Here is a 21,386-nt window from a genome sequence, read left to right on the forward strand (position 1 = left end):
TCACATAAAATCAAATATTCAAATATCTGTATTCTCAGAATTCCCTGATCTTCATTCCTCCAATGATCTCAGCCATTCGCTCCATGGTCATGTCTTTAATATTGCCATTACCAATACTTTCCATTCCCACTCCAAATTCTGAAACCACAGACTCCTGAGCAAAATAAAATGGTTACTGTTTTAAGGCACTAAGTTTTGAGATGGTTTGTTACACAGGAATGGATAACTCAAATGCTGAGAGAATTATGCTCCCATTCATTCCATCAAAATAGATGCCAGTGGGAATTTTTCACATTACTAATAGAAGTTTATCTCTCTCTCTCTCTCTCTCTCTCAAAATGAACAAACCAACAAAAAATTTGATATATCTCCTGCTATAGTGAGAGGGAATAAATTGTCAGAATGCTTCTAAAGAAAAAAATTTAGTGCATACACCCCAAAATAATAATAAAGATAATATATGATTAGGGTTCTTAGTTGTAAGTAATAGAGACTGACTATGTGTGATTTAAGCTAAAAGGAAAAATACTGAAACAATGGTAATTCTGGTCCTGCAGCCAGAACTACAGGCCAAAATCCTGTCACAGAATGGGTGTCATGAGAACATCACTGCCGTTTAGCACTAGATGGCGCACTTTAATCTGCCAACACCATCAGCCCAGGCCCTGCAGAGGAAGCTGCTGATTCGCTGAGGCTGGAAATTGGGAGTTGGTGCTTCCTCTGCCACTGACAGAAAAAGAAAAAAGAAGTTATCTGCTGACAAGCACTACATCAGTCAGGTGATCAAGGTTAACAGCAATGGTGATAAGTCACGTTGATATATATATATACCCTTGAGATGATGTGATGGAAATAGCACTTTATCTTTGTGATTGTCCTTCCCTAAACCCATAACTTCAGTCTAATCATGAGAAAAACATCAGACAAATTCTAATACATGAGCTTCCTATAAAATATATGACCAGTAGTCCTCAAAACTGTGAAGGTCATCAAAAACAAGTCTGAGAAACTGTCACAGCCAAGGAAGCCTTAAGGAGACATGACAACTAAATGTAATGTGGCATCCTGGATGAGATCCTGAATCAGAAAAAGGATATGAGGGGAAAGAAAAGAACAACAAAGAAAATCCAAATGAAGTATGAATTTTTGTTAATAAGATATCAATGTTGATTTTCTTAATTGTAACAAAGATACCACAATAATAATGGAAGATAAGTGGGTATATAGGAACTAAGGGCACTTCTCAGTTTTTCTGCAAGTCTAAAACTGATCTGAAAAGTAAAGTCTATTTCTAAAAAAAGAAAAGAAATGGTTTGCTGTCCTTGCTTTTTCATGTCACTAGCTCTTAATTCAGTCTAGACTGAGTGTATCTAATTGATTTGAGTCCAAGTTACATGCTATACAATAGCTGCAATTAAGGCAAAGAAAGTGAATTTCAGGTGTATTCAGCTTCTGTGGAGGCAGATAGGCTGTTACTAGCCCATGATTCACAGAAGGCCATAAATATGGAAAAGGTACTCAAATGATCAGAAGCCAAAAATTGACAAATATCCATTACCCATGGCCTATGAAACCAAATCACCCCCACTAATGTCTTGACAACCTATACATTCCAAACTGACCAGTACAACTCATAATGTACATAACACAACATTATGAGAATATGTAGAATACAGAATGTTGAGTGAAGAACACAGAAGAGTTGAGTGAGCTTAGCATAGGGAATGCTTCTGTTGGGCATTAAGACAGTCCTCATCTGATTGTGTTTAAATTTTTTTTTTAATGTGTATTCATTTTTGAGAGACAGAGCATGAGTGGGGGAGGGACAGAGAGAGCGGGAGACACAGAATCTGAAGCAGGATCCAGGCTTCGAGCTGTCAGCACAGAGCCTGATGAGGGGCCTGAACCCACGAACTGTGAGATCATGACCTGAGCTGAAGTCAGGCGCTTAACCGAGTGAGGCACCCAGGCACCCCTGATTGTGTTTACTAATGTGTTCCCTACTGCTAGTACAATGTCTGTACTGGTCACATATTCTCAATAAAAATTTGCTGAATGAATGTGTGGCCTAGGAAAAGTGTTGATTTAAGTTTTCTCTGTATGCTGAATTAGGTTCTAATTCAGAAGACCTAGATTTCATGATGCTAGAAGGAAATGGAGTCTGTAGCAGACAACTGTATGAATCTTAAGGATCAAGTCCCAGTTAGTTTTACCTTCACAATAAAAGTCATATATTGCAAGAACAATCATAAGATTGTTCCATTAAAAAATATCTGGACTTGGGGCACCTGGGTGGCTCAGTCAGTTAAGCAACCAACTCTTGATTTTGGCTCAGGTCATGATCTCACTATTGGTGGGCTCGAGCCGTGTCAGACTCTGCACTGGCAATGCAGAGCCTGCTTGGGATTCTCTCTCCCTCTCCATCTCTACCCCTCCCCCTCCCCCCCCCCCCCCCGTCTCTCTCTCTCTCTCTCTCTAAATAAATAAACTTTAAAAAATAAACTAAAAAAACCTTTAGTGAGGTGACTGCAACCTGAAAATTACCCTATTCAATTAGAGAGCAGTGTCAGTGTTTCCGTGGACCTCTGAAGGTAAGTGGTCAGAAACCTCATATCTATGAAAGGTATGAGAGGAGAAAGGCTGGTCCTTCTCCTTCCTACTTTGTGCTTTTTCCATTTCTCTGCTCTTTAATCAGCTATAGATGATATTCGAGCCTATTTACTGGCAACACTTACAAGTTAAAATTTTGATTTTGCCTAGCTAATTTAATGTGACTTTCATACAGGTCAGCCTCATTGCAAACAATTCATAGCACACACCATACCCCCAATCTTGGAAAATGTCATTCCACAATTCTGTCAAAACTTACTAATGGCTCTCTAAGTATTGAAACATTGAGTGAATAGCAGTGATGCAAATATGAAGTGATCTGAGCTTGGAGCTTAGCTTTGCCAGATTTTAGTTTCAACAGATTGGGGAATGATAATATCTACCTTATAGTGTCGTGGTGATGAGTGAGATGATATTTATAATTTGCTTATGATAGTAGTGAGCACAGAGGAGGTTGGCAAAAAAAAATATCTAATTCCCCTTTTGTTTTATTTTGGTCAATTCGTGCTCTAGATGTAAAGCTCCTTTTCTGGGAGGCTCTCCCTGATTTACTATTTTGAGTTCTTCCTTTGGGGCTCAATCCTGGGCCCTTTCATTTTAGTATTTTCTCTTTTTTGTTCTTTCTACAATGTCATCCTCACTCATAGTATCAACTATCATCTACCCAGAATTGACACAAATTTTACACCACTGGCCCCAGACACCTCTAAGGTCTCCAGACTCCTCGATCCGTATGCCTATCTGACATTGCTTCTTGGATGTCACAAAGTATCTCAAACTCAACTCAGCCAAAACTGAACTCATGATCTTCCACGAGACTTTTTACTTGGTTGCAAAACAGAATGAATGAATGAGTGAATCAATAAAATCAGTGAAAATCATGTTATATACAAATTGGTATCCTTTCGAAATTCTGTCACATTTTTTGGTTCCACTCAAGTGGGGTGGGGGGGGGCACGGAAAAGGTGAGGAAGATTTTGGACACTTTTCCGGGATGGGATGGGGGAAGCAAAGAATGTTTGAGATGCCGTTCTCCCTGCGCCTTACCCTCGCCTCCACCCTACCGGAAGCCCGCATCCATTAGTTCGTGGCCCTGGGGTTGGACGAAAGTCTACGGAGGGGGCGGGGCTGAGGAAGGGGGCGGGACTGGGAGAAGCCCCCAGTCTACTCTGCAGACTGAGGCCGCAGGGGCCGCTGGGGGCTCCTCCCGGGGCCTGTGCGCGTGCGTGCGCCCGAGGCTCGCCTTGGCCTTTAGGAGACCCAGAGGGGCGGCGGCGTTGGCGTTTAATAGGCGGGTGTGGTCACGGCTTCTTAGTTCCGGCGTGATTACCCACGCCGCCTCTTTCCGCCCGCGAGGCCAGAGACCTCCGTGGCTCCTGTCGGAACTGGCGCTTGGGTGTGAGTGAACAGAGTGCCGGCTGGGAGCTGTGCCCGCAGGTATCGCCGGGGTCAGCGGGCGACGAGGACGCGGGTGCGCGGAATTGGGAATCCCGCTGGAGGGCGTCGGCTTGTGCGCAGTTAAGAGGATTCCGGCGCCGCCCCCCGCAGTCTCTGCGGGACCACCTGGAGGGGTCACCAGTGGCGGGGAAGGCGCGGGCTGCGGAAGGAAATCGGTGCGTGGGAGAGCAGTCCTGAGCAGAGTTTAGTGCAGCCCTCACTTCCACTCTGTAACGGGGGCAATCTGCAGGCACTTGACCTGGGGAAAGTATCTTCACTAGTGGGTTCGGGAATGACTGGTATTGATTCCTCGTGGAAATACCAAGTGTGACTGGATCCATCAGCTGGAAAAGAAAATAGGGAAACCTTCATTGCCACTTGCCTTCTTTCCCAGTCATTCCTTGTTACTCCTCCAAACAGTTAAACTTAAAGGCGTCTTTCAAATTTCAGACGCTTCATTTGCAAACTGCTTTCTGCTCCTCTATCTGCGCTAATCTCCAAGGCTGTTTTCAACTCAAGCTTCTGCTCTACCTATTAGGTTTAAAACAACCCTCTTCACCGACAGATGCTACCTTGCCCACATAATTGGCCCCTGTTCCATTTTTCCTCAATGCTATAAAATCCTTTGAACCTGTGTCACCTGCTTGTTTAACGCCCCAGATTCCTGTCACCTGCGCCTTATTGAACCCTCCCTTCCAGTGGTAGTGGCTCACAGTTAACGCTTCATTCTGACTGCCACCATCGTCCTGAAAGACGTCTGTTAGTACTAGAGCTTAAACTTCAGTTCTTGACTTTGTTTATTCCCGTGTTCGTCGCTTACAGACCACTTAAGCTTCTCGCAGTCACAGTCGTACCTTGGACGTTCTGTCACCCAAACTGTTCCCTTTTTGAAATCTTAAATGCAAGCATGTCGTCCTGAACATCTCTGTCCTTCTAGCTCTATAATTATTGATACCGAGTAATTTATTAATTTATATACTTAACCTATAAATTCCCAGTATATTTTGTTGCTTTTTCTCACTTTGAGTTGAATGTTTATCTCATTATTATTTAATTACATATGTAAGTCTTTGACATTGCCTAACAGTGGAGCTTGAACCGTGCTCTATAGATTTTGATGTCCATTGTTTTTGTCTTTTGAGGTGTATTTTAGAAACAAAGTTTAAATTTCGAATTAGTTGAGAATGTTTTTTGTGTCAAATTGTAGTTTTCATTCTGATGATAAATGTAGTCTGTTCACTGGTAGATACTTTTTATTTATTGAGTTTTTTTGTAGCCTCATACATAGTAGCTTTTGTAAACATTTTCATAAGTGCTTGAATAGAAACTACATTACATCACACTAAGCACATTTTTCATATCTACTATATTATTACTTAATTTTAGTTTGTTAAGGATTAAGGATTTAGTTTACCTGTTAAGGATATAGCTTATTTGCTAAGGATTTATTTGTTGTGTCCTTGTTGATTTCATCTTTTGTTTTCTGAGGATTTTGCCATAAACATATTCCAGTTACATTATTTGGTACATTTAATAAGTCGTATTTCATTATAAGTTATACCTTCATTTAAAGTTTCCTTTTTGTCTACTTTAATATACTTGTGCTTTTTTTTTTAAGTTTTTAATTATTTTGAGAGAGAGTGAGAGGACACACACGGGAGTGCTCCATGGAGGGGCAGAGAGGGAGAGAGACAGAAAATCCCAAGCAGGCCCCACACCATGGGTGTGGTCCCCGATGCAGGGCTTGAACTCACGAACTGTGAGATCATGATCTGAGCTGGAACCGAGTCAGAGGCTTAACCAACGGAGCCATCCAGGTGCCCTGTGGGCTTTTTAATTCATTTTATCCCTGTGTATTGTTTACATTTGCTTGTTAGGTTTTTAATCCCTTTATTTGTAACTTTGCAGTTCTTTTGTTTTCCATGTCTCTTGAGTGTTTATATAGTGAAAATTTTTACCCAGTACATTTACCATTATAGTGGATATCCTTGTTATTCTTTCCACCTTTAATTTTTTAATTTTTGTGCTTCCTTGGTGTTTCGTTTTATTTTTTAACATTTTGCCTGTGAACTGCTCACCTCCCTCACCTCCAACCCTCACCCCTGCTTTCTCCCTTTATGTTAATTAAAAAAGTATCTGGGCATATAGTTTAGTCTTTTGCTGGGACTCCGTGATACCTCTTAAGCACTTTGAAACTTTCTTTTGTTTTTTAATGAACCTGTGCTTTCCTTAAGCTTTAGAGAAGGTTTGTGTTGGGTCTCAAATATTCTTCCTTCAGTTGATCCACTTTGCCCTGTGTCTGGCAGACATGTACAGGGGTACTAAGGAGCATATAAATGGTGTCAGTACATCTCTACCAGATGGAGAGTGGAGGGGGTTCTGGGTGGCTCAGTCAGTTAAGCGTTCGACTTCGGCTCAGGTCACTATCTCAGTTTGTGAGTTCAAGCCCCACATTGGGCTCTGCTGACAGCTCAGAGCCTGGAGCCTGCTTTGTATTCTGTGTCTCATTCTCTCTCTGCCCCTCCCCCACTTGTGCTCTATCTCTCAAAAATAAATAAAAATGTAAAAAAAAATTTTTTACAAGATGGGGAGTGGAGAGAAACATAGTTTTAAGAAACAATGTAGAAAAGGCCACAACTTAGAATGTACTATGAGGTAACCACAGTGGAGGTGGAAACTGCCTATTTGTTTCATAAGCAGTTCCAACAGAGTGTGGGAGTGAGAATCAAATAGAACATAGGAATCAAGTGTAACATCTATTTCAGTCATCTCCCTAACTTCCCATTTCCCTTCCCACTTATATAAAGAGGCAGTTCAGCTTCAGTGCCTTCCTCCCACAAAAAGTTCTTTCCTAAATAAATTGAATAAACCATCTGAGGAGAACCAAGGCTTTTAATGTGGGTGTTGACTTTTCTAAGTAAAACCTTACTTAACTGAATTTGAGAATATAGTACAGAGAGTTCCCATACACCCCATACCCATTTACCCTATTAGTAACAAATTAATATGGTACATTTGTTACAGTCAGTGAAATATGTATATTAACTGAAGTCCATACTTTATTCATACTTCTTTAATTTTTACCTAATGTCCTTCTTCTGATCAGGATCCCATCTGGGATGCCACAGTACATTTAGTTATCATATCTCCTGAGGCTCCTCTTGGCTGGGATAGTTTCTGAGACTTGTTTTTAATGACCTTTACAGATTTGAGGAGTACTGGTCAGGTATTTTATAGGAAGACCATCTATTAGAATTTGTCTGTTAGAATCCTTCTCATGATTAGACTGGTGTTATGGGTTTAGAGAAGGAAAATCAGAGACAAAGTGCTATTTCTACCACACCATCTCAAAGGTACATACTGTCAACATGACCTGTCATTATTGGTGTTAACTTTGATCACTTGTTGAGGTATATATTTTAGGTTTCTCCATTATAAATTTACTCTTTTTCCTTTTTCCTGTATATACTTTTTTGTGAGAAATTCACTATGCAGAGTCCAAACTCCAGGGATAGAGAGTTCTGTACCTCCTAGAGGGCTGAATAGCTACACAAATTATTTGGACTCTTCTGTATGGGAGATTTGTCTATTCTACCCCATTTATTTATTGAGTCAGTCATCTGTATTAATATAGCCTATGGGCATTAATTTTATAGTTAGATTGTTTATTACTAATATTGTTCTCTTTCGCTTGGCTCCGGTGTGCTTTTGATGTGCCCCAGTAAATGTGTTTTTGTTTTTGAGCTTTTGTTTAGTTTTTAGTACTTCAAGATGCTCCACCTCTTCTTGTATATTTTTTTCTCCAGTTTTAAAATCAGCCATTTTTCTGTGGAGCCCTGGTTCCTTTTATTGAAGTATGGTATTAGAAACTGAGACCTGGGAGCTAAGTGTTATTGTTGGTCCTGGGATGTCCTTGCTTCTAGGCCAACTCAGCTGACAGAGCTAGGAAATATATGCATGCATACTAATCCCTGTATATACAAATATCTATAAATATTTCTGTATGTAACCACCTTTATAGTAAGCTACACAGAAGTTCATACTGATATCTCCAACTCTAATTCATTACCACTTGAGCCATTCTAGCTTCTTTCCTTTGATTATCTGAAAACTCCTACTCAAACATTAAGAAAGCTGCTTCTCACAATCTGCAGTGCATGTACTTATTGTTCAATTCCGATATACATGCATAATGTATCAGAATTGTTAATGTATATCTCCATAGGAAAGAACTTTATCAACTAGAGTACAGTGCTATTGTATATTTTCTTTTGCCTTCAGTCTTACAGATTCCACTCATTTCCATACTTGTTTTTTTTTTTCTTCAGAAAGTCAGTACGTGTTCTAAAATGTTTTCTTGCCTTGACTTTTTTGAGCATTGTGCATTTTTCCTTCTGCACTCTCTTTTCATAGGCCTCTCTATATTGTTCTTTTGCTCCATATACTAATCTTTATTTGAATGTTGAATAATCTTTCAGGTAGACATTGCCAATAGATGAGGTCAGGAAATACTTTTGTGAACTAACTTTTGGCCAGTCTGTAAGATCTGCTAACAAGCAGACGTACACACGTATATATGAAAATCTACTGAGTGTTGTGTTTTGTTTTGTTTTTTAAGTGGTTATTATATGGTTGCAATAAGACACATGGAGGGGCGCCTGCGTGGCTCAGTCGGTTGAGTGTGCAACTTCAGCTCAGGTCATGATCTTGTGGTTCATGAGTTCAAGCCCCACATTGGGCTGGCAGCTGGCTGCTGTCAGCATGGAGTCCGCTTTGGATCCTCTGTCCTCTCTCTGCTCCTCCTGGGGTTGCGTGTGTGCGCGCACTCTCTTTCTCTAAATATTTTTTTAAAAAACACAATGGAAAGTATTGAAAATTGATATTTTGCCCATTGCTTCAGGCTTTTTTAAATTTAACCTTTAGCCCCTTATACCCATTTCTCCCACCTACCACCCTTCTCTCTGGCAACTACCAATTTTGTTTTTTGTTGTTTTTAAGGTTACACACATAAGAGAGATCATACGGTATTTTGTCTGACTTTATTTCACTTAGCATATTGCCCTCAAGGTACATCCATTTGTTTCAAATGGTAAGATTTTAATTCTTTTTATGGCTGAATAATATTCCTATATGTATATACACACACATGCACATGCATGCACACAATTTCATTATCCATTGATCTGTTGATGGACACTTAGGTTATTTTCATGTCTTGGCTATTGTAAACAGTACTGCAATGAATATGAGGGTGCATATATCTTTCCCAGTTAGTGTTTTCATTTTTATTGGATAAATATCCAGAAATGGAATTGCTGGATCATACAATAGTTCTATTTTAATTTTTTAAGGAATGTCCATACTGTTTTCCACAGTGGATTCACCGATTGACACTGCCACCAACAATGTACAAGGGTTTCCTTTTCTTCACATCCTCACTAACACTTGGTATGTCTTCTCTTTTTGGAAATAATCCTTCAAAATGTGTGGGGTGATACTTCAGTGTGCTTTTGATTTGCATTTACCTGATGATTAATGCTGCTGAGCATTTTTCATGTATCTGCTGGCCATCTGTATGTCTTCTTTGGAAAAATGTTCAAATGTCTTCTCTGGAAAAATATTCAAATCTTCTGCCTATTTTCAAGTCTAATTTTCTTTTGTTATAAAGTTGTATGAATTCCTGATATACTTTGAATATTAATCTCTTAGCAGATAAATGATTTGCAATGTCTGCAAATCAGTCGATGTGATACATCACATTGAGAAAATGAATGATAAAAATCATATGATCATTTCAGTGGATGCAGAAAAAGCATTTGACAAAATTCAACATCCATTTATGATAAAAACTCTCAACAAAATGGGTATCGAGTGTTTATTATCTTCCAAGAAGTGGATGAGAGTTCTTTTAATCACTGTAATTCAGTCAGATAGATATTATTATATCCATGTTACAATTGAGAAAATTCAGGTTTTGGTTAACTAATTTGCTTAATTTCATACATGTAGTTACTAGTACAGCTGCTATTTAACCTCCTGTCAGTATGACTCCAAAGTATGTACTCTTTGTCACTATATATTTTCTATAGCAGGGATTTCTTTACCTTGGAATTAGTGACCTTTTAGGCTGGATAGTGCTTTGTTATTGAGCACCATCTTACGCATTGTAGGATGTTTAGCAGGATCCCTGGGCTTCTCTGACCCGATGCCAGTAAGAGCCCCCAGTTGTGATAACCAAAACTGTCTCCAGAATTGTCAGATTTCCCCTGGTACCAAATTGCCCCTGAAAACCACTGGCTTAGAGGTATATAGTAAAAAATGAACCCTGACATGGAGGAGGGCACTTGTTGGGATGAGCACTGGGTGTTGTATGGAAACCAATTTGACAATAAATTATATTAAAAAAAAAAAAATGAACCCTGAAAGTTCAATTGCTTTCAGACTGGGAGAATTGTAAATCAGGTAGAAAGCTGTATCTGAACTTCCCTGAATGTGATGATTCTCCTAATGGGGGAAGTTCTTTGGGGAACCCTGAGTGCTGTGCTCAGAGTTGTTAAAAAAGACTCTGGCTCTTGTGGGAAGGCTTTAAGTCAATGTGCTTTCTGCACAACCTATGTAGATCTCTTGACTTGAGCTATACTCTGTGAGGACTCCCACTGAAGAACAATGCCAGTTACTCAGCTAGCAAGCTGTGTTTTCTGTCCAGAGACCTTCTGAACAACTAGTGCCAAATATGGCCCATGGTAGTCATGTGAGTCTAAATGCTTAGCTGAGCCTATTACTTCCCTGGTGGGCATTGCAGACTGGCCGATAACGAGTCCTAACAAATGAAAACTTCTAATCATTTTAGTCTGGGAATGCACTCTTTTTTTAATTGAAGTAAAATTGGCCTACAATGTTGTATTAGTTTCAGGTAGATAACCTATTGATTCCACAGTTCCATATAGTACTTAAAATGCTCACTACAATAAGTGTAGACACTGTTTGTCACCATACGTTATTACAATATTATTGCCTATATTCCCTGTGCTGTACTTTCCATCTCCGTGACTTATTTATTTCAAAATGGAAGTTTGTACTTCCTAATCCCCTTTATTTTGCTGATCCCCACCACCCCCCCACCACCCACCTCCACTCTGGCAACCACCAGTTCTCTATATTGAAGAGTCTGTTTGATTTGTTTATTTGTTCATTTGTTTTGGTTTTTAGATTCCACATATAAGTGAAGTCATGAGGAATTCGTTTTTGTTTGACTTATTTCACTTAGCATAATACCCTCTAGATCCATCCATGTTGTTGCAAATAGCAAAATCACCTCCTTTTATGGCTAAGTAATATTCCATTTATATATATATGTGTATGTGTATATATATACATATATATACACATACACACGTATGTATACACACACACACTACATCTTCTTTATCCATTCATCTGTGGATGGACACTTGGGTTGCTTCCATATCTTGGGTATTGTAAATAATTCGGTAAACATACGGGTGCATATATCTTTTCAAATTAGTGTTTTCATTTTCTTTGGCTAAATACCCAGTAGTGAAATTACTGGATCATATGGTATTTCTATTTTTAATTTTTTGAGGAAACTTCTTACTGTTTTCCACAGTGATTGCACCAATTGACATTCCCACCAACAATGCGTAAGGTTCCCTTTTCTCTACATTCATACCAACACTTGTTATTTCTTGTTTTTTTGATATTAGCCATTTTCTGACAGGTGTGAAATGATACCCCCTTGTGGTTTTAATTTGCATTTCCTGATGAGCATCTTTTCATGTACCTGTTGGCCATCTGTGTATCTTTTCTGGGAAAATGTCTGTTTAGGTTCTCTGCCTATTTTTTAATTGAATTATTTGTGTGTTTGTGTGTATATGTGTATGTTGAATTGTATAATTTCTTTATATATTTTGGATATTAACCCTTTATCAGTGATGTCATTTTCAAATATGTTCTCTCATTCAGTAGGTTGCTTTTTTATTTTGTTGATGGTTTCCTTTACTGTACAAAAGCTTTTTTATTTTGTTATAGTCCCAGTAGCTTATTTTTGTTTTTGTTTCTCTTGCCTAAGGAGACATATTCATAAACACATTGCTAAGGCTGATGTCCAAAAGATTAACTACCTATGTTTCTTTTGGGAGTTTTATGGCTTCAGGTCTCATATTTAGATCTTTAATCCATGTTGAGTTTATTTTTTTATATGATGTAAGAAAGTTGTCCAGTTTCATTCTTTTGCATGTAGCTGTCCAGTTTTCCAACACCATTTATTGAAAAGACTATCCTTTCCCCATTGTGTATTCTTGCCTGCTTTCTCATAGGTGAATTGAACATAGAGGTGTAGATTTGTTCCTTGGCTCTCTATCCATTGATCTGTGTGTCTGTTTTTTGTATCATTGGAATGTACTTTTTGATTTACCCCCAACAATGAATGACTCCTATTTATTCTCCTTTTTTTTAAATTAATTAATTTTTTTTTGAAAGATTGAGAGAGAGCAGGAGTGGGGGAGGGGCAGAGAGAAGGAGACACAGAATCTGAAGTAGGCTCCAGGGTTTGAGCTGTCAGCACGGAGCCTGATGTGGGGCTCGAACCCACAAACCATGAGATCATGACCTGAGCCGAAGTCGGACTCTTAACCAACTGAGCCACCCAGGCACGGCTATTCTCTTATTTTTTAAAATAATTATTTCTTAAGTTCTAGTGGTGTGTTCTGTTCTACTCATTGTATATAACCTTACTGATATTTACTGAGAATTTAGAAAGAGATTTTTTAGGCTTTTCTAGTATAAAGCCTTAATAACCTAAATATCCTTCTGAATATTTGTTTTGCTTAATTTTAAAGCAAAAATGTGTTGTCACCTGATACAGGAGAAACCTAATTGCAATTAAATTGTGAGGTTTTTTTTTTTTTTTAAAGGACTATTTCATTTATCACTTTTTGTGTGATGTCTGTGTTTATTTTCTTTTTGGTGGGTGATTGGGAAGGGACAGCATATTTTCTCGTTATAAGAAAGAAACAAGAATGGAAGTATAATCCATAATATTTATCTTATTGGACAATTTTAAGAATATTACTTGTATTTTATCTTTTGGCAATATGCTAAAACATGTTCGTTAAATATAGGTCATATTGGTATCTTTTTTTCATTTCCTCAGGTACCAGAATGTTGGCTTTGTATCTGAAGCTCCTGGAACTTTTCTCTTATTGAGATAGAACTTGGTTCAAATCACATTACATATATATAGTACACATGTGCTTCACCCAAGAATTATTAGAATCCTCCAGTAAAACAAATTGGAACTATAGTGGGAGTTCTGTCTGGGAAGATGCAGCCTCTGAACAAGTTGATGGCTATCTCAAAACCTCAAAGCCTGACTCTACATGAACAAAGTGAGGCCCTGAAAGCACATGTGTCTTGGCAGCAGGAATCCATCCCAGTCATGGAAACATGTGACTCTGAGGCCTCTCGTCAAAAGTTCAGACATTTCCAGTATTTGGATGTGTCTGGGCCTCATGAAGCCCTGTGCCAACTCTGGAAGCTCTGTCTTCAGTGGCTGAAACCAGAAGTTCATACAAAGCAACAGATCCTAGAGCTGTTGGTGCTGGAACAATTTCTGACAATTCTCCCTGAAGACATTAGGACTTGGGTGAATTTACAACATCCAAAGAACAGCAAGGAAGTGGTGACCCTCATAGAGGATGTGATTGGAATGCTTAAAGATGAAGGTAAGAATGTAAAGAGTTGGTGGTAGAATAGTTGACCCTTATTTGGAATCTAAAAAAAAAAAAAAGGAAAATTAGCTCATAGATAAAGAGAACAGATTGGTGGTTGCCAGAGGTGGGGTATGGGCCAAGTGGGTGGAGGGTCACAAGGTATAAAATATAACTCCCAAGTACAAAATAAATAAGTCGTGGGGATATAATGTACAGCATAGTGACTATAGTTGATGATACTGTATTGCATATTTGGAAGTTGTTAAGAGATTAGATCTTAAGAGTTCTCATTATAAGAAAAAAAATTTATATATGGTGACTGATGTTAACCTGACTTCTTATGATCATTTTGCAATATATATAATTGAATCATGATGTTGTATACCTGAAGCTAATACAGTTGACCCTTGAACAACATGGGTTTGAACTGTGTGGGTCCAATTATACATGAATTATTTTTTAATAAATACAGACAGGATTGTAAATGTATTTTTTCTTATGATTTTTTGAACATTTTTTTCTCTAGCTTACTTTATTATAGGAATACAGAATGTAATACATTCATAAAATATGCGTTACAGTGCTGATTGTTATGGCTCTGTCAGTGGTAAGCTGTTAGTAGTTAAAATTTGGGAGAATTAAAAGTTATACACAGATTTCCAACTGCTCAGGAGGTTGGTGCCCTGTGTTGTTCAAGGGTCAACTGTATGACATTATGTGTCAATTATACCTCAATTAAAAAGAAAAAAAAAAAATGAACCTTAAAAAGAAAAGTAATGGAGTCTTTCCATTTGAAAAGAAATTCCTTTTTTCTGAAGCTAGAGGGTATCAAGGGCCAGATCATGAAGGACTTTATCAGGAGGCATGGATTTTATTCTGTGGGAAATAGAAAGCTTTCTAGCCTGCTTACCTGGCTTTTAGAGAATGAGATCTCACAGATTGGGTAGGGAAATCGATTTGATTTGCCTTTTAAAATATTTTGATATCCAGGCGCCTGGGTGGCTCGGTTGTTTAAGCATCCAGCTCTTGATTTCGGCTCAGGTTATGATCTCACTGTTTGTGGGATCAAGCTCGGCGTCAGGCTTCACATTGAGAGTATGGAGCCTGCTTGGAATTTCCTCTCTCTCTCTCTCTCAAAATAAATAAACTTAAAAATTTTGATATCAGTATTGAGGGAGTGGTTGGCAGACTATGGCCCAAAGGCCAATATTTTTGGAGGTAGTTTTTTTGGAACACAGCCACGCCCACTTATTTACATTTTGGCCACAGTTGTTTTCATACTATGACCAGGGTTGATTAGGTATAGCAGAGAAACTATTGCCTGCAAAACCCAAAATATTTGCTATCTGGATCTTTAAACAAGATGTTGATAAACTTTTTCTGTAAAGGACAGGAGGGCTCTGAAAACTGGAAAATCTGTTAAGATAGATGAAGTGTTAAAGAATGAGGGAGCATTGAGGGGCACATGGGTGGCTCAGTTGGTTAAGCGTCCGACTCCGGCTCAGGTCATGACCTCATGGTTCGTGAGTTCGAGCCCCTTATCAGGCTCTGTGCTGACAGCTCGGGGCCTGGATCCTGCTTCAGATTCTGTGTCTCCCTCACTCTCTGCCCCTCCCTCACTCACGCTCTTTCTCTCTCAAAAATAAATAAACATTAAAAAAAAAAAAAAAGAAAAGAATGAGGGAGCATTGGGAAAACAGGAGTTTGAACCTAAAGGAATTATGGGCTGAATATAAGGGGTGAATGAGATAAGATTTGATGTAAATGTCCGTGCTCAGCCTTACATGAATGGAGCATAAGTAGCAGATTTTATGGGAGGGGATTTATACAGTAATTATGTGGCATGTTGAATTTGAGGTCTCTATGGGCCATACACAATGAATAAACTAACACATAGTTAACAGTGTGGCTTTGGTGTTCAGAAAGAGAAGATTTGGAAACTTACAGGTATGAATTGAAGTAGGAGAAATACATTTCCTTGGGGAACATCAATATTTAAGAGTTACCATAGATCTAACTACCTATTACAGGAAATACAAAGGAGAGGGGAACATTTTAAATTATAGCCTGGGAATGCCATTAGTAAAATCTAAACTCTGAGAAACTACAAGGCAATCTAGTTTCTAGAACAAAATAATTTTAAGGGAGAAGTAGGGGTATGGAAGAGGGATTTAGAAATTAAAAGAAATGTAAAAGATGTATAACCAGTCATATGAATGTGTGGACCTTATAAGTCATGAGGTAATTGATTAGATATTTGATAAAGAATTATTGAGTGGGGACAGTGATGATGTCATTATTGCTGGTATCCAGTAGTCCTTATTTGAAAAAGAAATAATGGATTAAACAGAAGAAGAAAAGCCAGGTAAGCAGGCTAGAAAACAGTAATCTAGGACATCAGAGAACCAGGAAATATTAGTATCTTGAGCTAAGAAAGGAGAAATCTTCAGGAAGTGAGTGTTAATAATGGTGCAGCAAAAAAGTCCTATTAAGATGAGTTTTGAGGGGCACGTGGGTGGCTCAGTCAGTTGAGCGTCTGACTTCGGCTCAGATCATGATCTCACAGCTCGTGAGTTTGAGCCCCCCGTCAGGCTCTGTGCTGACAGCTCAGAGCCTGGAGCCTACTTTATATTCTGGGTCTCTCTCCTTCTCTGCCCCTCTGCCACTCATGCTGTCTCTCTCTGTCCCTCAAAAATAAAAATAAACATTAAAAAAAATGTTTTAAGTGAGTGTTGAAAGTAATTTACTGAAATTGTTGATTATGAAGTTATTGTTAAGCTTTAGAACAGTTTCAGAGAAGGAGTTGAGGTGGTACTTATTTGTAGTTAGTTTTATTAGTTTTCTACTACTGCCATAACAAACGACTACCAACTTAGTGACTTAAAACAATGCGAATGTATTATCCTACAGGTCTATAGATGAGTCGTCTAATAACATGGGTCTCCCTGGGCTAAAATCAAGGCATTGGTAGGACTGCATTCCTTTCTGGGCCTCATGATTTTCTACCCCCATCTTGAAAGCTGTCAGTGGAGAGTCATGTCCCTTTTTTTATTTTTATTTTTTTTAAATATTTATTTTTGAGACAGAGTGTGCATAAGCAAAGGAGGGTCAGAGAGAAAGGGAGGCAGAGAATCCAAAGCAGGCTTCACACTGTCAGCACAAAGCCCAACACAGGGCTCGAACGCACGAACCGCAAAACCATGACCCGGGCTGAAGTCAGACGCTCAACGGACGGAGCCACTCAGGCTCCCCTGAGCCATGTCCTTTCCAACTGCCTTCTCTTACCCTCCATTCTGTTGTCACAGTACATTCTCTGGCATCTGTTATTCTCCCTATCACATGCCCCCCACCCACCCCCACCAAAAAAAAAAAAAAAAAAAAGAATGGATGGATGAAGTATGAATGTCAAAATGACTATAGGCAATTCTTTCTTTTTAAATCTTTTTTAATGTTCATTTATTTTTGAGAGAGAGAGAGAGACAGAGCATGAGTGTGGAAGGGGCAGAGAGAGACAGAGACACAGAATCCAAAGCAGGCTCAAGGATTTCAGCACAGAGTCCAACTTAGAGCTTGAACTCACAAACCACAAGATCGTGACCTGAGCCGGTCAATTGCTCAACCAACTGAGCCACCCAGGTGCCCCTAGAAAATTCTTGAAGTTTAATTGAGAAGGAAAGGAGAGGTTGCTGGGTAATAGAGGACTGAGAAAGGTTTTTAGTTTCTGTCTTGGCTCTCTGAAGAACCCACCCAATTGCCCTTATTTTATTGCCCTTATTTTATCTGACTCAGAACTGTCCCGGGGCTGAGGTGGCCACCTAGGGGTCATTTGTCAAAGCATTTAATGGGAAAGCTGGGGTATGAGATGCTTTGGGGAATAAAGGATTTGAAAAGTTTCTGTGTATCCCTAGAGATTTAGAAGGCTGGGCACATGTTCAGAAACACCTGATATGGCCTTAACTCTCACCTCTGACTGGCCTTCAGGCTTTGCATAAGCAGGAACTAAAGGTGAAGGTAAAGTTGAAAAAAATTATCTGGCTAAGTGGTGAAGGCATGCCTCAACACATGCAGCACATCTGCAAAGACTAGGAAATGGGTTTTTGTTTGGTTTGGTTTGGTTCCAGGTATTTAAGGAAATCTATGTGGAATCACTAGCTGACCACTAAGCTAAGGGAACAGACTTAAGTGGGCACACACAACAAAGAATATAGACTTTACAAATCAGTTCAAAAAAAGTAATTAAGTGAGCAAGAACTGCAACAATCAGGCCCCCAAATATATGAAGCAAAAACTGACAGAAAGGAAGGGAGAAAGAGATCAAGAATACTAGTTGGAGACTTTAGCACCCCACTTTCGTTAGTGGATAGAACAACTAGAAAAAAGATAAAAAAGGAAATAGAAGACTTGAACAATGCTATAAACTAAAGTAGCACTCTACCCAATAGTGGCAGTATGTACATTCTTCTCAAGTCCACATGGAACATTCTCCAAGATAGAACACATGTTAGGCCAAAACAAGTCACAATTAATAGAAACATTTAAATCCTACAAAGTATCTTTTCTGACCACAGTAGGATGGAATTAGAAATCAGTAACAGAAGGATATCTGGAAAATTCACAAGTATGTAGAAATTAAAATAAGAAAGATTAAAAAGAGATAAATGAACTAGAGAACAGAAAAACAATAGAACCAATGAAACCATAAGTGGGTCATTTGAAAAGAATAGCAAAATTGACAAAGGCTTAGCTACACAAGAAAAGTATGAAGAATGAGATAACTAAAATCAGGAATAAAAGTAGGCACATCTCTACTGACCTTGCATAAATCAAAAGGATTATAAGAGAATACTATGAACAATTATATACCAAAAAATTAATTTAGATTAAGTAGAAAAATTCCAAAAACACACAAACTGCTAAAACTGATTCAAGAAGAAATAGAAAATCTGAACTCCTCTTTAACAACAGAAAAGATAGAATCAGTAATCAAAAAAATTTCAACAAAGAAAACGCAAGGACTAGATGGCTTCACTGGTGAATTCTATCAAAAATTTAAGGAATTAACACCAATCTTTCTCACACTTAAAAAAAATTTTTTTTTTAATGTTTGTTTATTTTTGAGACAGAGACTGAGTGCAAGTGGGGGCGGGGCAGAGAGAGAGAGACAGAGAGAGGGAGGGAGGGAGGGAGGGGAGAGAGAGAGAGAGAGAGAGAGAGAGAGAGAGAGAGAGAGAGAATGAGAATCTGAAGCAGGCTCCAGGCTCTGACCTGTCAGCACAGAACCCGTTTCTCACACTTTTTAAAAAAATAGGGGAGGAAGGAATACTTCCTACCTTATTCTATGATGAGTTTAACTTGATGCCAAAGACAGACAAAGCTATCACAAAACTAGCAAAGCAAACCCAGCATCATATTAAGAAGACTATACACCATGACCAAGTGTTATTTATCCCAGGAATATAGGATAGTTCAACATGTGAAAATCAACACTATACACCATACAGAATTAAGGGGAAGCAATTGCACTATTAAGTATTTATCCAAAGGATATAAAAATGCTGATTCGAAGGTGCACATGCAGCCCAATGTTTATAGCAGCACAATCAGCAATAGACAAATGGAAAGAGCCCAAATGTCCATGGTCTGATGAATGGCTAAAGAAGAGGTGGTATATGTATTGTGTGTATATATTTATATACATATATACTTATACATTACTTCTATAAATACATACATACACACACACACCTATATACACAATACAGTATTACTCGGCTATCAAAAAGAATGAAATCTTGCCATTTGCAACGATGTGAATGGAAATAGAGTGTATTGTGCTAAGTGAAATAAGAGAAAGACAAATACCATATAATGTCACTCATGTGGAACTTAAGAAACAAAACAGATGAACATAAGGGAAGGGGAGGAAAACAAGGTAAAAACAGAAGGAGGCAAACCATAAGAGATCTTAACTATAGAGAACAAACTGAGAGCTGCTGGAGGGGCAGTGGGTGGAGGGATGGGCTAAATGGGTGATGGGCATTAAGGAGGGCACTTGTGATGAGCACTGGGTGTTATATGTAACTGATGAATCTTTAAATTCTGAAACAAAAAAACCACAATAGAATTAAGAGGAAAACTCACTAGATCATCTCGACACAGAAAAAGCATTTGACAAAATCCAATGCCTTTTCATGATAAAAGTATTCAACAGACTCGGAATAGAAGGGAATTCTTCTACCTGATAAAGGACATCTGTGGAAAACTACAGCAAACATCACACTTAATGGTTAAAGACTTAAAGCTTTGCCCTGGGATAAGGAACAAGACAAGGATGCCCACCCTTGCCAGTTCTTTTCAACATTATACTGGAGGTACTAGCCAGTGCAACTAAACCAGAAAAAGGAATAAAAGGCATCCTAATTGGAAAAGAAGTAAAACTATCTTTACTGTCAGTTGATCTGTTCTTATGCAGTTGACCCTTGAACAGCACAGGTTTGAACTGCACGAGTCTACTTATATGTGACTTTTTTTTTTTTTAAGATTTTATAGCTAACGCCATAAGGCATTTATTTACAACTGTCCACACTAGTCTCCACAGGTCAAATGGAAGACAGATAGTTCAGAGTTCACACCTACTATCCTCCAAGTACCCAGAGATGTCTTCAGAGCCTGTCAGCAGCCCTTGGGATCCCCAGGACTGGATTACCTGTCAAATTTTTTCATTAAAAAATAATTTTAGGGGTGCCTGGGTGGCTCAGTCAGTTAAGCATCTGGTTTTTGATTTTGGCTCAGGTCATGATCTCACAGTTTGTGAAATTAAGCCCTGCATTAGGCTCCATGCTGACAGTACAGATCCTGCTTGGGATTCTCTTTCTCCCTTGCTTTCTGCCCCTCCCTGCTCATTTTCTATCTCTCTTAAAAAAGTAAATAAACTTTAAAAAATAAACTACATTTAAAAAATAAAAAATAGGGGCACCTGGGTGGCTCAGTTCGTTGAGCATCTGACTTTGGCTCAGGTCAGGATCTTGCGGTTCATGGGTTCGTGCCCCATGTCAGGCTTTGCGCTGACAGCATAGAGCCTGCTTTGAATTCTACAGTCTTCCTCTCTCTCTGCCCCTCCCCAACTAGCACTCAATCTCAAAACAAACGTTAAAAAATTTTTTTTAAATAAAAAAATAAAAAATATAACATCTGAGCTCTTACCTTTAGAGATTCTGATTGCTTATAGTGCCTGATGTCATTATTTTTCCAAAGTTTTAAAGATGATTTTTATGAATAGCATGTTAAAACTACTGTAAATCAATAAATGTTTCTCCGGGGGAAATCTGTCTCCATAATGTTTTCCTTCATCTTCCTCAGAGACACCCTGCAAGGATTCTGTTCCGCTCCAGAAGGGGAGCATCAAGGAGAAAATGGAAGCTGACTCACTGACTAGCAATTCCCAGGTGAATTAAAATTCTGCTCTCTACTGAAATGACCTGCATTTTCTTTTTGGTTTTTGAACTTTTGCCAAACATAGGTCCATCTAAGGATATAAGACTGTTACTTCTTCCATAGGACATTGGATCTATTTTATTTCCGTTGGTGATACACTCTTCGGAAAATATT

General features: G+C 38.7%; 1 protein-coding gene across 4 annotated transcripts in view; it reads left to right on the forward strand.

Moving 5' to 3' along the window:
• Positions 1 to 524: 524 nt before the first annotated feature.
• The window catches only part of ZNF215 (zinc finger protein 215), a 32,048-nt gene continuing 11,186 nt past the window's right edge, over positions 525 to 21,386 (forward strand). For 2 of the 4 annotated variants that reach the window (XM_042905991.1, XM_042905988.1), the window contains exons 1-3: positions 525 to 779; positions 13,220 to 13,790; positions 21,138 to 21,223. In XM_042905991.1, coding sequence (XP_042761925.1) covers positions 13,391 to 13,790; positions 21,138 to 21,223 — 486 coding nt within the window. In that variant the 5' untranslated portion in view covers positions 525 to 779; positions 13,220 to 13,390. Of the gene's footprint in view, positions 780 to 3,963; positions 4,048 to 9,428; positions 9,496 to 13,219; positions 13,791 to 21,137; positions 21,224 to 21,386 lie in introns of those variants that run through there. The other 2 variants (XM_042905989.1, XM_042905990.1) reach the window with 2 other exon arrangements.

The sequence above is a fragment of the Panthera leo genome, chromosome D1, assembly GCF_018350215.1.
Source record: "Panthera leo isolate Ple1 chromosome D1, P.leo_Ple1_pat1.1, whole genome shotgun sequence".
NCBI lineage: Eukaryota > Metazoa > Chordata > Mammalia > Carnivora > Felidae > Panthera > Panthera leo.